The 19,239-nt window shown below is 41.5% G+C and overlaps 1 protein-coding gene across 7 annotated transcripts in view; it reads left to right on the forward strand.

The window, feature by feature from the left end:
- Positions 1-19,239, forward strand: part of UPF3A (UPF3A regulator of nonsense mediated mRNA decay) — a 35,237-nt gene that overhangs the window by 11,848 nt on the left and 4,150 nt on the right. For 4 of the 7 annotated variants that reach the window (XM_081214519.1, XM_081214521.1, XM_081214522.1 and 1 more), the window contains 3 exons: positions 1,237-1,400; positions 3,099-3,393; positions 13,295-13,443. In XM_081214519.1, the coding sequence (XP_081070645.1) occupies positions 1,237-1,400; positions 3,099-3,393; positions 13,295-13,443 (608 nt within the window). Of the gene's footprint in view, positions 1-1,236; positions 1,401-3,098; positions 3,394-13,294; positions 14,334-19,239 lie in introns of those variants that run through there. The other 3 variants (XM_081214523.1, XM_081214524.1, XM_081214525.1) reach the window with 3 other exon arrangements.

The raw sequence follows: 19,239 nt of genomic DNA on the forward strand, positions 1-19,239 counted from the left end.
AGTTGTATCCTTTGTAATAAACCAGTAATAGTAAGTAAAGCACTTCCCTGAGCTCCATGAGTCAGTCTCATTCAAGAACCCCCTGAATTTATAGCCGGCCAGTAAGAAGTATTGGTGACAACCTGGGACTTGCAACTGGCCTCTGAAGTGGGGACAGTCCTGTGGGATCTGACATTAATTCCAGGTGGATAGTGTCAGAATTGGGTTGAGTCATAGGACACCCGGCCTGTGCTGGACAGCTGGGGAGGTGGTGTTGGAAAAAGCTTTGGTTTCAGAAATATTGTAAAAACAGTTCATAGGTGCACAAAATTATTTGTTGGATGGATGGAGACTTATACTGTTGCACTCCCCTGTGATTTGCATATATTAGTTTTTTAATTAAAAAAAGATACACTGTTGTCTGAAAGGATCCCCCCAATAGGCAGGTAACATAGTCCACACCTTTGATGAGAAGCAGCTTGCAGCATTTGCCTGACAGTCAATGTTTCATCCTTAAATGAACTCATTTAGTCTAAGTGTATCTGTGTATAGTTTTTGTCTACTGCAACTTACATAAGTTCACTTTTATAAGTGAGAACAAAATTCTCACAAGTAGACTTTGGTTCATGTTCTACAAACTGACTCTACCTGTGGTACTTAAAGTTCAAAGAGCAAGAACAGGGAGGAAGGCCCAATTTCATACCAAAATGTATGTATCATAGGAACCTTCTAAATCTGTTTCAAGAAGGAGAGTAATAGGTGTTTTAAAAACTATTCTCAGTCATTAATATAAAGCCATCCTTTAAAAGAATTTTTTCCTTATTACTGAAGTAATACTTGTTCATTTTAGAAAAACTGGAACCTGTAGATGAAAGGAGAGAAAATAATTTCATTTCTGCCAACTAAAAATAATAACTCTTAACACAGTGTTGCAAGCCTTTTAGACGTTTTTCTATGTGTGTGAATCAGCATACAAATAGAAATTGGATCATTCCACTTTGTAACATTCTTTTCTTCATTAATATCTTTTTTTATCACATTATCCTAAATTGTTTTTCAAAACTAGAAAGTATTTCATTGAAAGAATGTTCCCCTGTGTATTTAACCAAAAACCTGTTCATTGGACCTTTAGCTTATGTTTTTTTGCTATTCAAACGTTTGGGCTCAATATTGGTGTATATTTTAAATTATTTATTAAATACCTTCTTTTATAATATATTCCTAAAGTGATATTTTACTAGCATTATAATTTCTCAGCTTCTCAAGAAATCAGAAAAGGGAGAGGAGTCTAGCACTGAGAAGAAGCCAAAAGAAAGAGGAGAGGAAATTGACACCAGACATGGGAAACAGGAACCCGGTCCCAGCTGTGTAGTCGTGAAGCCCAAGCCCTTGGAGAGCTGGCTGCAGGAGCTCAGGGAAAAGTGAGCCGTGCTTTTGTTTCTCTGACCATGTTAAGCACCCAAGGTTGTCATCGAGTTGTGGTTGTGTATCCTTTGTCAGTATGAGCGCTTATGTTTCATAATCTACTTGGAATTCAAGAGTTTGCTGGCACGTGCTTGCCCAGGCCTTTGTCTCTCCTTGGCCGGCAGTCACGCTGATGGTGAACTCTTCAGTCTGCATCCTCAAGGCTGTCTTCAAACAGGGAAGTGTCCTGGTATTGTTTCCTCCACTATCTCCTCTCCTGGTTATTCTCTTGGATTCCTGTCTTTGCACTTCCCATCTTCAAGATCTTCCTCCCACTCTCTTTACTTGGTGATTTTTATCAGTTTGGAATTTTGCTCTGTGTTTTGAGATATCTTGCCCATTTGATCTTCCAGACCTCCTTCAGTGTATCTGCAGAATTGTAAATTGGAGAGCCCAGCCTTTTAGGCGCTGGAGATCTTCTGTGATACAGAAATAGAGTCCCAAGTGCTCTCCTTTCTCTGTTGGAGTGGTCAGTCCTCCGGTCCCGCCAGGATCTGCCCAGCAGCTGTGGAAGCTGGTGTCCCACTGGCCCTGCCTCTGCGCGGTGGGGGTGTCCTCCGCCTGCTCACGCACAAGTGGCTCATGAGAGGAGTTTGAGCAGTGCTCTGGGGACAGGATGCACGGCAGTCTCTGAGCAGGGAGCCCCTCCCTCCTGGGTCCGCAGTCAGGGGGCCATGTGCAGCCGGGATTCTTGTTCCCCTGCATGTGGATGCCTGCAGAGCTTCCTGGAGCCCAGGACCACTCCGCTCAGAGGGGTGGCTGGAAGTAGATTTGAGTTTGGCGGGGAAATGGCAAGGTCATGGGATTAGGCTGCTTTTTGCCCAGAATCACAGTACTCGGAATGACTTCTTACTATCTTTCTTGCACAGAGTTGTGATAAAGGTTTTCTTTCTTCTTTATAGGGGTTCTGGTTAATTGGTTTGTTTATAAGATTAATTTGTACGTGACTATCAAATCTATGATCGCTCTGGTTTGCGTTCCAGGCATATCTCTTATTGTTGCTTATGATACAGCAGAGCCTTCGTCCTGTTTCTGGCGCAGATTTGTGCTTGTAGCTCGTTTTGTTCCCATCAGCCCTGCTGCCATTGCGTGCGGGGAGCCACAGACGGTATGTGAGGCTCGTGGAGAGAAAGACTTTAAGAACCAGATGAACTAAGCAGCCACTTATTTACTTACTATTCATTTAACAGTTGGATATATGCATGCATTAATTTTTTTAGTTAATTTTAGCTCTGCTTGGAACAGAAACTCAGCTGTAAATACCAGCTCTGTGTCACGATGGATGTGCATCTGGGCTGCTAGGAAAGTCCCTTGAGTACTTTTAGTCTCATTTACTTTATCTGTAAAAAAAAAAGGGAGGATTATATTTACTAAGAATTATAAAAATATGTGTATATGGTACCTTAGCATAGTGCCTATTACATATGTGTGACTCAAGTGTAACAGTAAATATTGTTATTACTATTGTTTATTCATGTTTTCAAACGTTTCTTATTGAATGCCCGTCGTGTGCCCACCATGTGCAAACTTGGCACTGCAGTGATGAGCAGCCTTATGTGTCCCCTGCCTGGTTTTGAACTTGTAGTCTGGAAGGGAAGACAGGTAATGGACAAGCAGTTTATGTAAGGTTATTGATATTTTGTGTTGAATCACAGGTCACAAAATGACAGTGATAAAGAGCAAAGGGACATGGAGAGAAGATTCCGAGGAAAAGAACCTGAAGCACATAGATACCACTTGGATGACTGCAGAAAACATAGAGCTCACTATGAGTGGGATAAGTTTTCAGGAAGAAGCGAAGAAGAGCTGAAAAGGGGGACAGGATTCACCCCAGACCGAAGGAAGAAGGGGAGCCAGCATGGGGGCGGCCCTGTGGGGGCAGCAGAGACACCAGGAAGGGAGAGGAGTGAAGATGGACTGGCACCCAAGAAGGAGGACGCGGGAAGCAAGGTTCTTTTATTCACTGGGGATAATCTTCCACTTCATTTTCTTCTGCTCAGAGTATCAACTGTCATCGTGCAGGCTTTTCCAAACAGAAATGTTTTATCTAACCAAGAGTCTTGAGGTGTCTTGAGGTGCAGGATCGTAGCTTCTGACAGCGTCCTAGGGAGCTCACTGCCCTGAGAGTCTGTATTTGCAGAGCAGTTATTCTTGTCCAGTGAGAGGGCACCAAGTCGTGAAATGAAACCAGCATCATCTTTTCTCAGAGAATCAATTTTTTTTTAACCAGGAAGGAAAAAGAACCTTTTATTTAGTATAAAACTGGCACATTCACACTATTTGCTTGAGAATCAGTAATGGAAAGATTATACATTTTCCCCCTAAGACAGTAAGGAAAATATTAATGACATGTCATGGTGCTTTCTTTTACATCATTAACAGAGTTATGATTTTTTTAAATTGAAGTTCAGTTGATTTACAATATTGTGTTAGTTTCAGGTATACAGCAAACTGATTCAGACATTTTTTCCAGATTATATCCCAATATAGGTTATTATAAGATACTGAATATAATTCCCTGTGCTATACAGTAAATCCTTGTTGCTTATCTATTTTTATGTATAGTAGTTTGTATCTGTTAATCCCATACTCCTAATTTGTCCCTCCCTCCTTCCCTCTCTCCCTTGGTAATCATAAGTTTGTTTTATGTGTCTGTGAGTCTGTTTCCGTTTTGTATATACATTCATTTGTATTATTTTTAGATTCCATATATAAGTGATATGATATAGTGTTTGTCTTTCTCTGTCTGACTTAACTTCACCTAGTATGACAATCTCTAGATCGATCCATGTTGCTGCAAATGGCAGAATTTCATTCTTTTTTATGACTAATGTTCCATTGTATATATACCACATCTTCTTTATCCATTCATCTGCTGATGAGCATTTAGGTTGCTTCCATATCTTGACTACTGCAAGTCCCCTACATATGAATGAGTTCCATTCTTAGAGCATGTTCATAAGTCCAATTTGTTTGTAAGTCCAACAGAGTTAGCCTAGGTACCCAACTAACACAATCGGCTATATAGTACTGTACTGTAATAGGTGTATAATACTTTTCACACAAATAATATATTAAAAAACATAAATAATAAAGAAAACATTTTTGATCTTACAATACAATACCTTGCAAAGTACAGTAGTCTAGTACAACAGCTGGCATACAGGGGTTGGCATCAAGTGAACAGGCAAGAAGAGTTACTGACTGGAGGAGGGAGAGGCGGTGGGAGATGGTAGAGCTGAAGGGTCGTCAGCAATAGGAGATGGAGGGCAAGCTGCAGTTTCACTCACACCTGACGTTGATGGAACACACGTCTGCATCTTTGAAGGTTCGCAACTTGAAGGTTCATATGTTGGGGACTTACGTATTGTAAACATTGCTGCTGTGTACATTGGGTGCGTGTATCTTCTCGATTAGAGTTTTTGTGTTTTCCAGATATATACCCAGGAGTGGTATTGCTGAATCATATGGTATCTCTATTTTTAGTTTTTTAAGGAACCTCCGTACTGTTCTCCATAGTGGCTGCACCAATTTACATTCCCAGCAACAGTGAACAAAGGTTCCCTTTTCTCCACACCCTCTGCAGCATTTACTGTTTGTATACTTTATAATGATGGCCATTCTGCCCGGTGTGAGGCGATACCTCATTGTGGTTTTGATTTGCGTTCTCTAATGATTAGTGACGTTGAGCATCTTTTCGTGTGCCTGTTGGCCATCTGTGTGTCTTCTTTGGAGAACTGTCTGTTTAGGTCTTCTGCCCATTTTTTTGGATTGGGTGGTTGTTATTTTGATATTGAGTTTTATGAGTTGTTTAGGTATTTTTGGAGATCAACCCCTTGTTTGTCACATCATTTACAAATATTTTCTCCCCTTCTGTAGGTCGTCTTTTCGTTTTGTTGATGGTTTCCTTTGCTGTGCAAAAGCTTTTAAGTTTAATTAGGTCTCATTTGTTTATTTTTGCTTTTATTGCTTTTGCCTTGGGAGACTGACCTAAGAAAATACTGCTACGATTTCTGTTGGAGAATGTTTTGCCTATGTCCTCTTCTAGGAGTTTTATGGTGTCATGTCTTATATTTAGGTCTTTAAACAATTTTGAGTTTATTGTTGTGTATGCTGTGAGGGAGTGTTCTAATTTCATTGATTTACATGTAGCTGTCCAGCTCTCCCAACACCCCTTGCTGAAGAGACGGTCTTTTCTCCATTGTATATCCTTGCCTCCTTTGTCATAGATTAATTAACCATAGGTGTGTGGGTTTATTTCTGGGCCCTCTTTTCTGTTCCATTGATACATATGTCAGTTTTTTGTACCATGATGTTTTGATTGCTTTGGCTTTGTAGTATAATCTGACATCTGAAAGGGTTATGCCTTCAGCTTTGTTCTTTTACCTCAGGATTGCTTTGGCACTTCTGTGCCTTTTGTGGTTCTATATATATTTTAAGATTATTTGTTCTAGTTCTGTGAAAAATGTCATGGGTATTTTGATAGGGATTGCATAAAATCTGTAGATTGCTTTGGGTAGTATGGCCATTTTAACAGGATGAATTATTCTGATCCAAGAGCATGGGAAATCTTTCTATTTCTTTGTATCATCTTCAATTTCCTTTATCAATGTTTTATAGTTTTCAGCATATAGATCTTTCACCTCCTTGGTTAAATTTATTCCTGGGTATTTTATTTTTTGACATGATTTTAAATGGGATTGTTTCTTTACTTTCTCTTTCTGATATTTCATTGCTGGTGTAAAGAAATGCAACAGATTTCTGTATATTAATTTTGTATCGTGCTACCTTGCTGAATTCATTTATTAGTTCTAATAATAGTTATGTGTGGAAACTTTAGGTTCCTCTCTAGAAAGTGTCATGCCATCTGCAAATAATGACAGTGTACCTCTTCCCTTCCAATTTGGATACATTTTATTTCTTTTTCTTGTCTGATTGCTGTGGCTAGGACTTCCAATACTATGTTGAATAGAAGTGGTGAGAGTGGGCATCCTTGTCTTGTTCCTGAATTTAGCAAGAAGGCTTTTAGGTTTTCACCATTGAGTATGATGTTGGCTGTGGGTTTGCCATAAATTGCTTTTATTATGTTGAGATATGCTCCCTCTATACCCACTTTGGTAAGAGTTTTTTTTATCATGAATGGATGTTGAATTTTGTCAGATGCTTTTTGTGCATCTACTGAGATAATCATGTGGTTTTTCTCTTTCTTTTTGTTAATATGGTGTATCACATTGATGGATTTGTATATTTTGAACCATCCCTGCAAGCCTGGAATGAGTCCAACTTGATCATGGTGTAATGATTCTTTTTATGTGTTATTGGATTTGATTTGCTAATATTTTTGTTGAGGATTTTAACATCTATATTCATCAAAGATATTGGCCTATAATTTTCTTTTTTTGTAGTGTCTTTGTATGGTTTTGGTATCAAGGTGAGGGTGGCTGCATCGAATGAATTTGGGAGTGTTCCCTCTTCTTCAGTTTTTTGGAATAGTTTGAAAAGGATAGGTCTAAGTTCTTCTTGTATGTGTGGTAGAATTCCCCACTGAAGCTGTCTGGTCCTGGACTTCTGTTTGTAGGGAGTTATTTTTTATTACAGATTCTATTTCACATCCAGTGATTCGTCTGTTCAAATTATATGTTTTTTCTTGACTCAGTTTTGTTAGGCTGTATATTTCTGGAAATTTGTCCGTTTCTTCTAGATTGTCCAATTTGTTGGCATATAACTGTTCATAGTGTTCTCTTATGACTTGTTGTATTTCTGTGGTATTAGATGTTATTTTCATGTCTTTCATTTCTTATTTTATTTATTTGGGTCCTCTCTCTTTTCTTGGTGAGCCTGGCTAGAGGCTTGTCGATTTTATTGATCTTTTAAAAAAACCCAGATCTTGGTTTTATTTATCTTTTCTGTTGTTTTTTTAATCTCTATTTCATTTATTTCCTCTCTGATCTTTATTATTTCCTTCCTTCTGCTAGCTTTGGGTTTTGTTTGTTCTTGTTTTTCTGATTCTTTTAGGTGGTAGGTTAGGTTGTTTATTTGAAAGTTTTCTTGTTTCTTGAAGAAGGCCTGCATCGCTATGAACTTGCCTCTTAGAACTGCTTTTGCTGCATCCCATAGATTTTTGTAAGGTTGTGTCTTCATTTTTTTTTTCTCTCAAGGTATTTTCTGATATCTTCTTTGATTTTATCGTTGACCCATTGGTTTTTTAGTAGCATGTTGTTTAGTCTCCATGGGTTCATTCTTTTCCCATTTTCCTTTCTGTGGTTGACTTCTAGTTTCATACCATTGTGGTAACAAAAGATGCTTGAAGTAACTTCTGTCCTCTTAAATTTGTTGAGGCTTGTTTTGTCACCTAATACATGGTTTGTCCTAGAGAACGTAACATGCGCACTTGAAAAGATGTGTATTCTGGGTTTTTTTGGTTGCAGTGTCCTGTAGATATCAGTTAAGTCCAACTGGTCTATTGTGTCATTTAGGATTTCTGTCGCCTTCTTGATTTTCTGTCTGGATGATTGGTCCAGGGATCTGATGTCAGTGGGGTGTTAACGTCTCCTGCTATTATTATGTTATTGTCAATTTCACACTTTATGTCTGTTAGTATTTGTTTTACATATTTAGGTGCTCCTATATTGGGTACATGTATGTTAACAAGTATAATATCCTCTTCTTATATTGATCCCTTTATCATTATATAATACCCTTCATTGCCTTTCTTTATGGCCTTTGTTTTAAAGTCTCATTTGTCTGATATGAGTATTGCTACTCCTGCTTTCTTGTCATTTCCATTTGCGTGAAGTATCTTTTTCCATCCCCTCACTTTGTCTGTGTGTGTCTTTCACCCTGAAGTGAGTCTCTTGTAGGCAGCATATTGTAGGTTCTTGTTTTTTTATCCAATCTACCACTCTTTTGATTGGAGCATTTAGACCATGGACATTTAAAGTAATTATCAATAAATATGTACTTACTGACATTTTAATCCTTGTTTTCCAGTTGTTTTTTGTAGTTCTTTGTTCATTTCTTCTTTTTGTTTTTCTTTTTGTGGCTTGATGATTTTCTTTCGTGGTATGCTTGAGTTTCTTCCTTTTTGGTTTTTGTGCATCTATTGTATATTTTTTATTTGTGGTTACCATGGAGTTTGAGTATGTTAACCCATCACTATATCTACTTTCTTTACATTGATAGTAATTCAAGTTCAAAAACATTCCAAAATACTTACATTTTAAAACTCCCCTCCCTCACATTTTGTGACTTGTAATGTCCTGTTTTACATGTTCATGCTTATCCTTTTACTGTTAATTGTAGTTATAATTGCTTTTACAATTTTTTTGGTTTTTTAACCTACGTACTGGCTTATTTAAGTGATCTCCAATCGTTTTATATACTTGCCTTTCCTATAGATCCTTGCTTCCTTTCTATTTAGAGAAGACCCTTCAATATTTCTTTTAGGGTGGGTTTAGTATTGCTGAATTCTTTTAGTTTTTGCTTGTCTGAGAAATTCTTTATCTATTCTTCTATTCTAAATGATAATCTTGCTGTGTAGAGTATCCTAGTTGCAGGTTTTTCCCTTTCAGGACTTTGAGTATTTCATGCCGCTCCCTTCTGGCCTGAAAGTTTCTGCAGAGAAATCAGCTAATAGCCTTCTGGGGGTTCCCTTGTAACTAACTCTTTGTTTTTCTCTTGCTACCTTTAGAATCCTCTCTTTATCTTTCACTTTTGTCATCTTAATTCTGTGTCTTGGTGTGGGTCTGTTTGGATTCATCTTGTTTGGGACCCTCTGTGCTTCCTATACCTGGATATCTGTGTCCTTCTTTAGGTTTGGGAAGTATTCAGCCATAATTTCTTCAAATACATTTTCAATCCCCTTCTTTCTCTTTTCTCCTTCTGGAATCCCTATTATGTGTAGCTTGGCACATTTTATATTATCCCATAGATCTCATATGTTGTTTTCATTTTTTAAAATATTTGTCTTTCTGTCTTCTTCTCTGATTGGGTGATTTCCATTATTCCATCTTCCAGATCACTTATACATTCTTCTGTGTCACTTAGTCTGCTGTTCATTGCTTGATTGTTTTTTCTCTCAGCAATTGTCTGTTTTTGGTTGGTTCATCTTTATAGTTTCTAGTTCCTTGTTACAGTGATCTACATTTCTATCAATAATCTTTCTTAATTCAGGTAGCACTTTTATTACCTCCTTTTTGAACTTGGGGTCCAGTAGACTGATGAGCTCTGTTTCATCATTTGTTCTTTCAGGGGATTTCTCTTGTTCTTTTAATTGGGAGTTCCTCTGCCTTTTCACTCTACTTAATTTTCTCTGTCTCTAAGAATTTAGGAGAAACTGTTATCTACTGTAGTCTTGAAAGTGTGTTTTTATATGGGAATGTCCCTGTGCAGACTGTGTGTATTCAGTGTTTTTGGTGCAAGGGCTGGTTTGGGTATGCCCACCAGCCACGTCATTCCTCAGGGTGTGCTGTGCGTCAGCCCCGTGATAGGGGTGTGATCGGTGTTGTACTGTCCAGAACCTGGGCTGGGTGTGGGGTGGGGCCTCCTCTCGGCTCCGTGGCTGTCCCTGCCCTGTCGGGGTGGGGGCTCTGCTCACCAGTTGTTGGAGCAGAAGCCCTGAGGGTTGAGTTCACTCAGTCTCTGTTGCTCTTGAGTGTCTGCCCCAAAGGAGGTGAGTGCTGAAGCAGGTGAGGCCCCAGAGGACCTAGGCGTCACCTGTGTAGGTGTCCACACTTCTGCTCAGAAGCAGCCCGGGGTCGCATCCCTTTCTCTGTTGCGTTCATCCCAGATCTCACACGAGGCTGTGGTGTGGAGTAGGCTGGGGCTGGGGGTTGGGACATTGTGGGTACAGGAATGGAGGTGGCTGCGCTGCTGTGTGAGACCTGTCTGCCTCAGATCCAGCACTAAGCTGCCAGGTGGACTGGGTGGAGCCAGGGGCTCACAATGACAATGGCTGTTGCCGCCCCACCTGGACCCCACCCCAGACACAGGTCTGTCTCTTCACTGCTAGGCCGAGTCTCTGCCCAGATCTCACGCCAGGCTGTGGTGTGCAGGGAGCCATGCCAGGGTGTTCACCCCTTCAGATCTGGAGTGCAGAGAGGTGGCAGCTGCGGCTGCAAAGCTCTCTCCACCCTGATTGTCAGCACGCTGCACACAGGCACTCCTTGTGAGTAGAGTCCCAGCTTCTCCAGCACCTCTGTCTGTCTCATTGGATTTCCCAGCAGGCAGGGCGGCTGTCTCCTCCGTGCGGGACCCTAGGACTGGGATGCCCAGGATATTGCTCAGCCTGCCTGCTCCCCAGGGCGAGGGCCCACCCACGAGGACTTTCTCCTCCTTACAGATCTCCCCGGGGCACAGGTCCTGATCCGATGCCTTTTCTTCTGTCCAGCCCAGTTACATGGAGCTCTTTCTTGCAGCTTTGGCTGTGTAGGAGGTCTTCTGCCAGTTTCTGTGAGAACCGTTCCACAGGTTGATGTGTTTCTGATGTGTTTGTGGGGGGAGGTGAGCTCCATGTCCTCCTGCATCTTGGTCCCACCAGGAGTGTTCTGATTATTAGTGGATAATGAGGTGGCCATAAACGCCCAGGTCAGCTCTGCACAGCCGGCGTGGCACTGGGATCACATCGTTGCAGAGAAGCACTGTAATGGGGTCATCTCCCTGCCAGGCCCGGCCCCATGGTGCTGGTCAGCCCTCACAGCCTGGCGTCCAGGTGAGCCGAGGGGACAGAGGCCTGGGCTGCAGGCCGTATCCACGTCCCCCGCCACCCCTGACCCTGGCAGCCTCCCTCTGTGCTGTGTCTGATTCTGTCACTTCAGGAAGCCTTTTGAGGATGGCTTTTTCACTCAGCATAATCCCCACAGGTCCATCCAGGGGGTGGTGGGTATCAGCGATTTTTATTTTTATTTATTTATTTATTTATATTTTTTATAAATCTATTTATTTATTTTTGGCTGCATTGGGTCTTCGTTGCTGCGTGCGGGCTTTCTGTAGTTGCGGTGAGCGGGGGCTACTCTGTTGCGGTGCGCGGGCTTCTCCTTGCTGTGGCTTCTCTTGTTGCAGAACGTGGGCTCTAGGCGCGCGGGCTCAGTAGTGTGGCTCGCGGGCTGTAGAGCGCAGGCTCAGTAGTTGTGGCGCACGGGCTTACTTGCTCCACGGCATGTGGGATCTTCCGAGACCAGGGCTCAAACCCGTGTCCGCTGCATTGGCAGGCGGATTCTTAACCACTGTGCCACCAGGGAAGTCCCGCTATGTTGATTTTTTTTTTTTTTTTTTTTTTTTTTGCGGTACGCGGCCCTCTCACTGTTGTGGCCTCTCCCGTTGCGGAGCACAGGCTCCGGACGCTCAGGCTTAGCAGCCGTGGCTCACGGGCCCAGCTGCTCCGCGGCATGTGGGATCTTCCCGGACCGGGGCACGAACCCGCGTCCCCTGCATCGGCAGGCGGATTCTTAACCACTGCGCCACCAGGGAAGTCCCGCTATGTTGATTTTTAAAGTGTCTGCCGTGAAGGCAAGGCCAGCCCCAGCCAGAGGGAGTCTTCTCATCTTCACCCTTGACCGGCCCCGTCCATATACTCAGAGGTTTCTGCAGTTACTGTAACCTCAGGGCTTTCTGCTGGGTTCGTTCACACGAGCACTGGTTTTTCACCTGCGTCTTCATTTAGCAGCAGTGAGTGACTTGGGTATTGGCACAGCTTTGTGAGTGGGAACCCGAGGTGACTCTTCCGCTCAATTGAAGCTGTGGTGCTGTAGTGGTAATAGGTGCTGTGTGTCATAGCTCCTTTCTCACGAGATGAGTTCTGATGTCCTTCTAGAATCCGTCTGTACACACAGACATTACCCTGCGAAAGCAGGGCCATGCTTTTGGCCCCAGGCAGAGGTGGTGTGTGAAGCCTGCCTCTCTGTCTACACGGGATTTGGGTCTGTACGGCCTGCCAAGCCCTTTCCCACCCTTCTCATTGGCCAGACTGATATTTAGGAAAAGAACATTCTGGTAAACCCCATGGTGGTAACTGTGGGGCCTCCACACACAGCCCAGGAGAGGGCAGAGGTGAGTGGTGAGCCCTGGAGAAACAGCATAGGACGTGCCCACCTGAGTCACACTGCCCTGGCCCCTAGGTGGCCGTGGAAGGCTAAGGCTGCTGCTCCGCCCACGTAAGCAGACGGGTCCCTCGGGTGGGTCCACGGCGGAGCTGGCTGGCTTCCCCAAGGCTGGTCCTGGCCTGCAGAATCGCTTTGTCCTTCCTTGGCTTTGCTTTCCTCATGCCCTGAAGCAGTTTCATTTCATTTTATGTACTTTATCCAGGAATGTTTTTATCCCACCACCTCTAAGAGATTAGTATGATGGCTGGTTAGCATTTTCCATAAAGGGAACAGTTGAGGAATAAGCTACACAGAAATTGCTAATTACAAATGTGTGTGACTGTTCAGTTCATAGCTCTAAAAAGCCATCTCTCTAGAGACCATGCCTCATTTTGTTCCAGACTTTGCATTCACCCTTCATGGCGAGTTTGAGGGACTGAGATGAGTGTGTTTGAGTTTTCACCTCTCAAAATAGGAGGGAATGCTGTGATTGTATTAATTCCACAGAGTGTTCTGGCTTTGAACAGTAACACTTTCCCAGACACTAACTTTACTTCCAAGTTATTATTAACTGTCTTTCTTTTTCATGACTCTTTTTTTTTTAATCTCAGAATGCCTGATTTCTGAGATAGTGCTGTGAAAAAGGCTGATTTTTAGCTGCAAGACTGATTTCTTTAGATATTAGGATTATCAGGCCCTAGAAATAGATAGAGCTGTTGCCCTCTCCTGTATTGCTGGCCCTTGGAAGAGTAACACGCCCTCTGTCCTGGCAGGACCGACCAGGCTTGCAGCTGTACCAGCCCAGAGGTGGCATCCGAGCCCGTGAATGTGATGGAAGACCCCCTGAGGAGGGCCGTGATGGGAGGAGGGGTGACATGGAAGATTCAACTGGGGCTGGAGCTGAGAAGATCGAAGAGGCAGAGTGAGTCAATGTGCATGTTGGTGACGTGGGTGGTCTTCCACCCACACTCTGTGGATTAGAGAGGGCATTCCTTCCGGAAGCGTGTAAATTAGCCTGGAATAAAACCGACAAGGTGAATTTACTCCTTATAGAGAAACTAGAACTATAAAGGTGGCGTAGAAATACCTAGAAACCGTTCTCAAGCGATCTTTTAAAACTTTGAACAGAGTTATAGATTTTGCCATTTCTGATATAAACTAGTATATATAATTTAGCCAAAGCAGAAGAAAAATAATCTCCTTCAGAAAGCAGAAAAGTATGACCAAAACCAGAAGAAAGCTAGTATTGTATCAGTGTGAATTCTGAAGCACTTTAAACAGGTTGTAGGAATAACTTGGACTTTCAGTTCTATACATTTGTAAGTCAATGATCTGTATCTCATTGTGCTTTTTGTTGGTTTTCTGTGAGCTGTAGTTTCTGGAAAGTGAGCAGCTCTCATTTCTTATAACCATTGTAATTCAGTCATTCATGCACCTTCTGTCATAAGGATTAGCTGAAGTCTGTTGTGCTGTATTCCCTCTGATAGGAACTTTAACACTGTATAAAGCCCAACAGCTTTAATTGTTGCCCTTTTAACAATATGGCCACTGAATTAACAAAAATAGTTCCAGTCTTTTGATGGAGTGCTCATGGTTTATAACATAAATGGCATTATTTTAGAGAGGAATAATTAGGTATGGCATCTGGAGTTTTTCTTTTTGCAGTCTGAGGCAGTTTTACGATAACTTAATGTAGCTTTCTGAAGCTGTGCATTCTACAGTATTTTTTCCTTTTAGTGAAATTTTTAAATGTTAATGCTTTTGGCACTGTGCTTTGAACCATTTATTAAATAAAAATTTTAATTGCTATGAATTTGAACTCCAGTTATGGTACTTTTCCTATATAGAATTATATGTCACAAAATACTGCTTTTTAAAACGTAGCTTTAATCCTCTGAATATTTTGCTTATTATATTTATTCCTTATAAAATATAAAATGTTTATTAAAAAACTGAGACTTATTTATTATTAAAAAAACCTCTATGACTGTTAGACATACAGTCAGTTTCAAGCATTGCTGTGCTCTTGTTCTTGACTTATGAGCTCCAGAAGGTGGGGGAGGGGAGAGAAGAACTTGCTGTGGATTCAATATAACCTGCCAAGATTGAATCATGAAGAAATAGAAAATCTAAACAATTACTAGTGAGGAGGTTGAATCAGTAATCAAAAACTTCCCAACAAACAAAAGTCCAGGACCAGATGGCTTCACTGGTGAAATCTACTAAACATTTAATGAAGAATTAATACCAATCCTTCTTAAATTCTTCCAAAAAATAGAACAGATCAGGATGCTTCCAAACTCATTTTATGAGACCAGCATTACTCTGATACCAAAGCCAGGCAAAGACACTACAAGAAAAGAAAATCACAAGCCAATATCCCTGATGAACATTGATGCAAAAATCCTCAACAAGATATTAGCAAGCTGATTTGACCAGTACATTAAGAGGATCATACACTATGTCAAGGGGGGTTTATCCAGGGATATCAGGATGGCTCAATATACACAAATCAGTAAATGTGTGATACACCACATTGACATAATGAGGGATAAAACTCATATGATCATCTCAATAGATACAGAAAAAGCATTTGAAAAAATTCAATATCCTTTCATGGTAAAAACTCTCAAGAAACTGGGTATAGAGGGGAGGTCCCTAAACATATTAAAGGTCATATATGCAAACACACAGCTAACATCATACTCAACAATGAAAGCCTGCAAGTTTTTTTCCATAAGATCAGGAACAAGGCAAGGATGCCCACTCTCATAACTTCTTTCCAACATAGTACTGGAAGTCCTAGCCAGAGCAGACAGGCAAGAAAAAGAAATAAAAGGCATCCAAATTAAAAAAAAGTAAAATATTCTGTTTGCAGATGACATATTATGTATAGAAAACCCTAAACATGCCACAAAAAATCTGTTAGAAATAATAAATGGAAACAGTAAAATTGCAGGATACAAAATCTGTATACAGAAATCAGTTTGTTGTTAGTGTATAGAAATGCACCTATCAGAAAGAGAAATTAAGAAAACAGTCCCATTTAAATAGCGTCAAAGAGAATTAAATACTTAGGAATAAATTTAACCAAGAAGGTAAAAGATTATACACTGAAAGCTATAAAATTCATAAAAGAATTAAACACAAATAAGTGGAGAGGCATTCCATGTTCATAGGTTGGAAGAATTAATATTGTTAAAATGTCCAAAAGGGCTTCCCTGGTGGCGCAGTGGTTGAGAGTCTGCCTGATGATGCAGGGGACACGGGTTCGTGCCCCGGTCCGGGAAGATCCCACATGCCGCTGAGTGGCTGGGCCCGGGAGCCATGGCTGCTGAGCCTGCGCGTCCAGAGCCTGTGCTCCGCAAAGGGAGAGGCCACAACGGTGAGAGGCCCGCGTATCGAAAAAAGAAAAAATGTCCAAAAGAAGACCAAAAAGGACTTCAAATAACTAAAGCTATCTTGAGAAAGTAGAACAAAGCTGGAGGCATCATGTTCCCTGATTTCAAATTATATTACAAAGCTATAGTAATCAAAACAGTATGGTATTGGCAGGAAAACAGACACATGGAGCTATGGAACAGCATAGAGAGCTCTGAAATATACCCATACATATATGATCAATTAATGTTCAAGAAAGGAGCCAAGAATACAATTGGGAAAGGATAGTCTCTTCAATAAATGGTGTTGGGAAAACTGGCAAGTGAAGTGGCAAATGAAAACGGAGCAATTTCTTACACCATACACAAAAGCAACTGAAAATGTGTTAAAGACTTGACTATGAGACCTGAAACCACAAAACTCCTAGAAAAAAACATAGGGGCAAGCTCCTTGACTTTGGTCTTGGCAAGACTTTTTGCATTTAACACAAAAAGCAAAGGCAGCAAAAGCAAAAATAAACAAATGCTACTACATGGAACTAAAAAGCTTCTTCACAGCAAAGGAAACCATCAACAAAATAGGAATTGGGAGATTGGGATTGATATATATACACTAATATGTATAAAATAGATAACTAATGAGAACCTGCTGTATAGCACAGGGAACTTTACTAAATGCTCTGTGGTGACCTAAATGGGAAGGAAATCCAAAAAAGAGGGGATACATATATACATATAGCTGATTCACTTTGCTGTACAGCAGAAACTAACACAACAGTGTAAAGCAACTATACTCCCAATAAAAATTAATTTTAAAAAAAGATATCTGAACTAAACACCTTTTCAAATAATTGTAAAAGAAGTGATGTTTAAAAATAAATTACAGGGACTTCCCTGGTTGTCCAGTGTTAAAGAATCTGCCTTCCAATGCAGGGGATGCGGGGTCGATCCCTGGTTGGGGAAGTGAGAGCCCACATGCCGTGGGGCAACTAAGCTTGCGTGCTACAACTACTGAGCCCGCGTGCCTCGATGAGAGAGCCTGCGTGTGGCAAACTACGGAGCCCATGCACTCTGGACCCCGCGCACCACAACTAGAGAGAAGCCTGCGCACCACAACGAGGACCCCATGTGCCGCAAATAAGACCCGATGCAGCCAAAAAAATTAAGAAAAATAAGTAAATAATAAAAAATAAATTACAATAGAAGAGATTTAAAAAAAGCAACCTATGGAATGGGAGAAAATGTTTGCGAACCACGTGTCTGGTAAGGGGTTAGTGCCTTAAGTATACAAGTAACCCATACAACACAACAGCAAAGAAAAACCAGACCACTTACAGACTGTCCCCAGCTTAAAATAGTTTGACTTGCGATTTTTTAAGTTTGCAGTGGTGTGAAAGCAATATGCATTCAGTAGGAACTTTGACTTTTGACCTTTTCCCAGCTATCAATACGCAGTACAATACTCTCTCATGACGCTGGGCAGTGGCAGTGAGCTGCAGCTTCCAGTCAGCCAGGCATTCATAAGGCTAAACAACGCATACACTTAACAACCATTCTGTACACATACGACCATTCTGTTTTTTTTTTTTAATTTTTAAATTTTATTTATTTATTTTTGGCGGCATTGGGTCTTTGTTGGTGCGCGCGGGCTTCTCATTGCAGTGGCCTCTCCTGCTGCGGAGCACGGGCTCTAGGCGCGCAGGCTTCAGTAGTTGTGGCTTGCGGGCTCCAGAGCGCAGGCCCAGCAGTTGTGGCGCACGGGCCTGGCTGCTCCGCGGCATGTGGGATCTTCCCGGACCAGGGCTCGAACCCGTGTCCCCTGCATTGGCAGGCGGACTCCCAACCGCTGTGCCACCAGGGAAGTCCCCCATTCTGGTTTTGACTTTTAGTACAGTATTCAGTAAATTACATGAGATACTCAACACCATATTAAAAGTAGCTTTTTATTAGATGATTTTGCCCAACCGTAGGTTAATGTAAGTGTTCTGAGCATGTTTAAGATAGGCTAAGCTAACTGCAATGTTTGGTAGATTAGGTGTATTAAATGCATTTTTGACTTAATGATATCTTCAACTTATGATGGCTTAATTGGGATATAACCCCACCATAAGTCAAGGAAGAGCTATACCCAGTTTAAAAATGGGCAAAGGGGGCTTCCCTGATGGCGCAGTGGTTGAGAGTCCGCCTGCCGATGCAGGGGACACGGGTTCGTGCCCCGGTCCGGGAAGATCCCCCATGCCGTGGAGTGGCTGGGCCCGTGAGCCATGGCTGCTGAGCCTGCGCGTCCAGAGTCTGTGCTCCGCAACGGGAGAGGCCACAACAGTGAGAGGCCCACGTACCGCAAAAAAAAAAAAAAAAAAAAAAAAGGGCAAAGGACCTGAACAGATATACTGCCAAAGAAGAAATACAGATGGCCAACAGGTACGTGAAAAGGTGCTCAGTATCACTAGTTACCAGGGAACTACAAATCAAAACCACCATGAGATATCACCTCACCAGATATCACCTGCCAGAATGGCTGTTGTCAAAAAGACAAGAGATAAGTGTTGGCGAGGACATGGAGAAAAGGGAGCCCTGGTGCACTGTTGGAGGAATGTAAACGGATACATACTATGGAAAACAGTACAGAGGTTCCTCAAGAAATTAAAAATAGAACTGCCGTATGATCCTGCAGCCCCACTTCTGGGTGTGTATCTAAAGGAAACAGAATCCTGATATTGAAGAGACATCTGTATCCCCATGTTTGCTGCAGTATTATTCACAATAGCCAAGGTATGGAAACAACCTAAGTGTCCATCGATGGATGACTGGATAAAGAAAATGTGAGATATCTATATAGATATAGATATCTATAGATATATCTCTTATCTATCTATATGCAACAAAATATTATTCAGCCTTAAAAAAGAAGAAAATCCTGCCATTTTCAACCATATGGATGAACCTGGAGGGCATTATGCTAAGTGAAATAAGCCAGACAGAGAAAGACAAATACTACATGGTATCACTTATATTTGGAACCTAAAAAGAAAAGTTGAACTCATAGAAACAGAGTAGAATGGTGGCTGCCAGGGACTGGGGCATGGGGAAAGTAGGGAGAGGTTGGTAAAAGGGTACAAACATTGGGTTATCAGATGAATAAGGTCTGAGGATCTAATGTATAATGTGGTGACTGTAGTTGATAATACTGTATTCTGTAATTGAAATTTGCTGAGTAGAACTTGTATTCTGACCAAAAAAAAAAAAAAGTAAATATGTGAGGCAGTGAGTGTATATTGATTAACTCAGTGAGAATCCTTTCATACTGTACATATATCAAATCATCTCATTGTACACTA

This window comes from Mesoplodon bidens (genome assembly GCF_964165515.1).
Source record: "Mesoplodon bidens genome assembly, chromosome: 17".
NCBI classification, from domain to species: Eukaryota; Metazoa; Chordata; class Mammalia; order Artiodactyla; family Ziphiidae; genus Mesoplodon; species Mesoplodon bidens.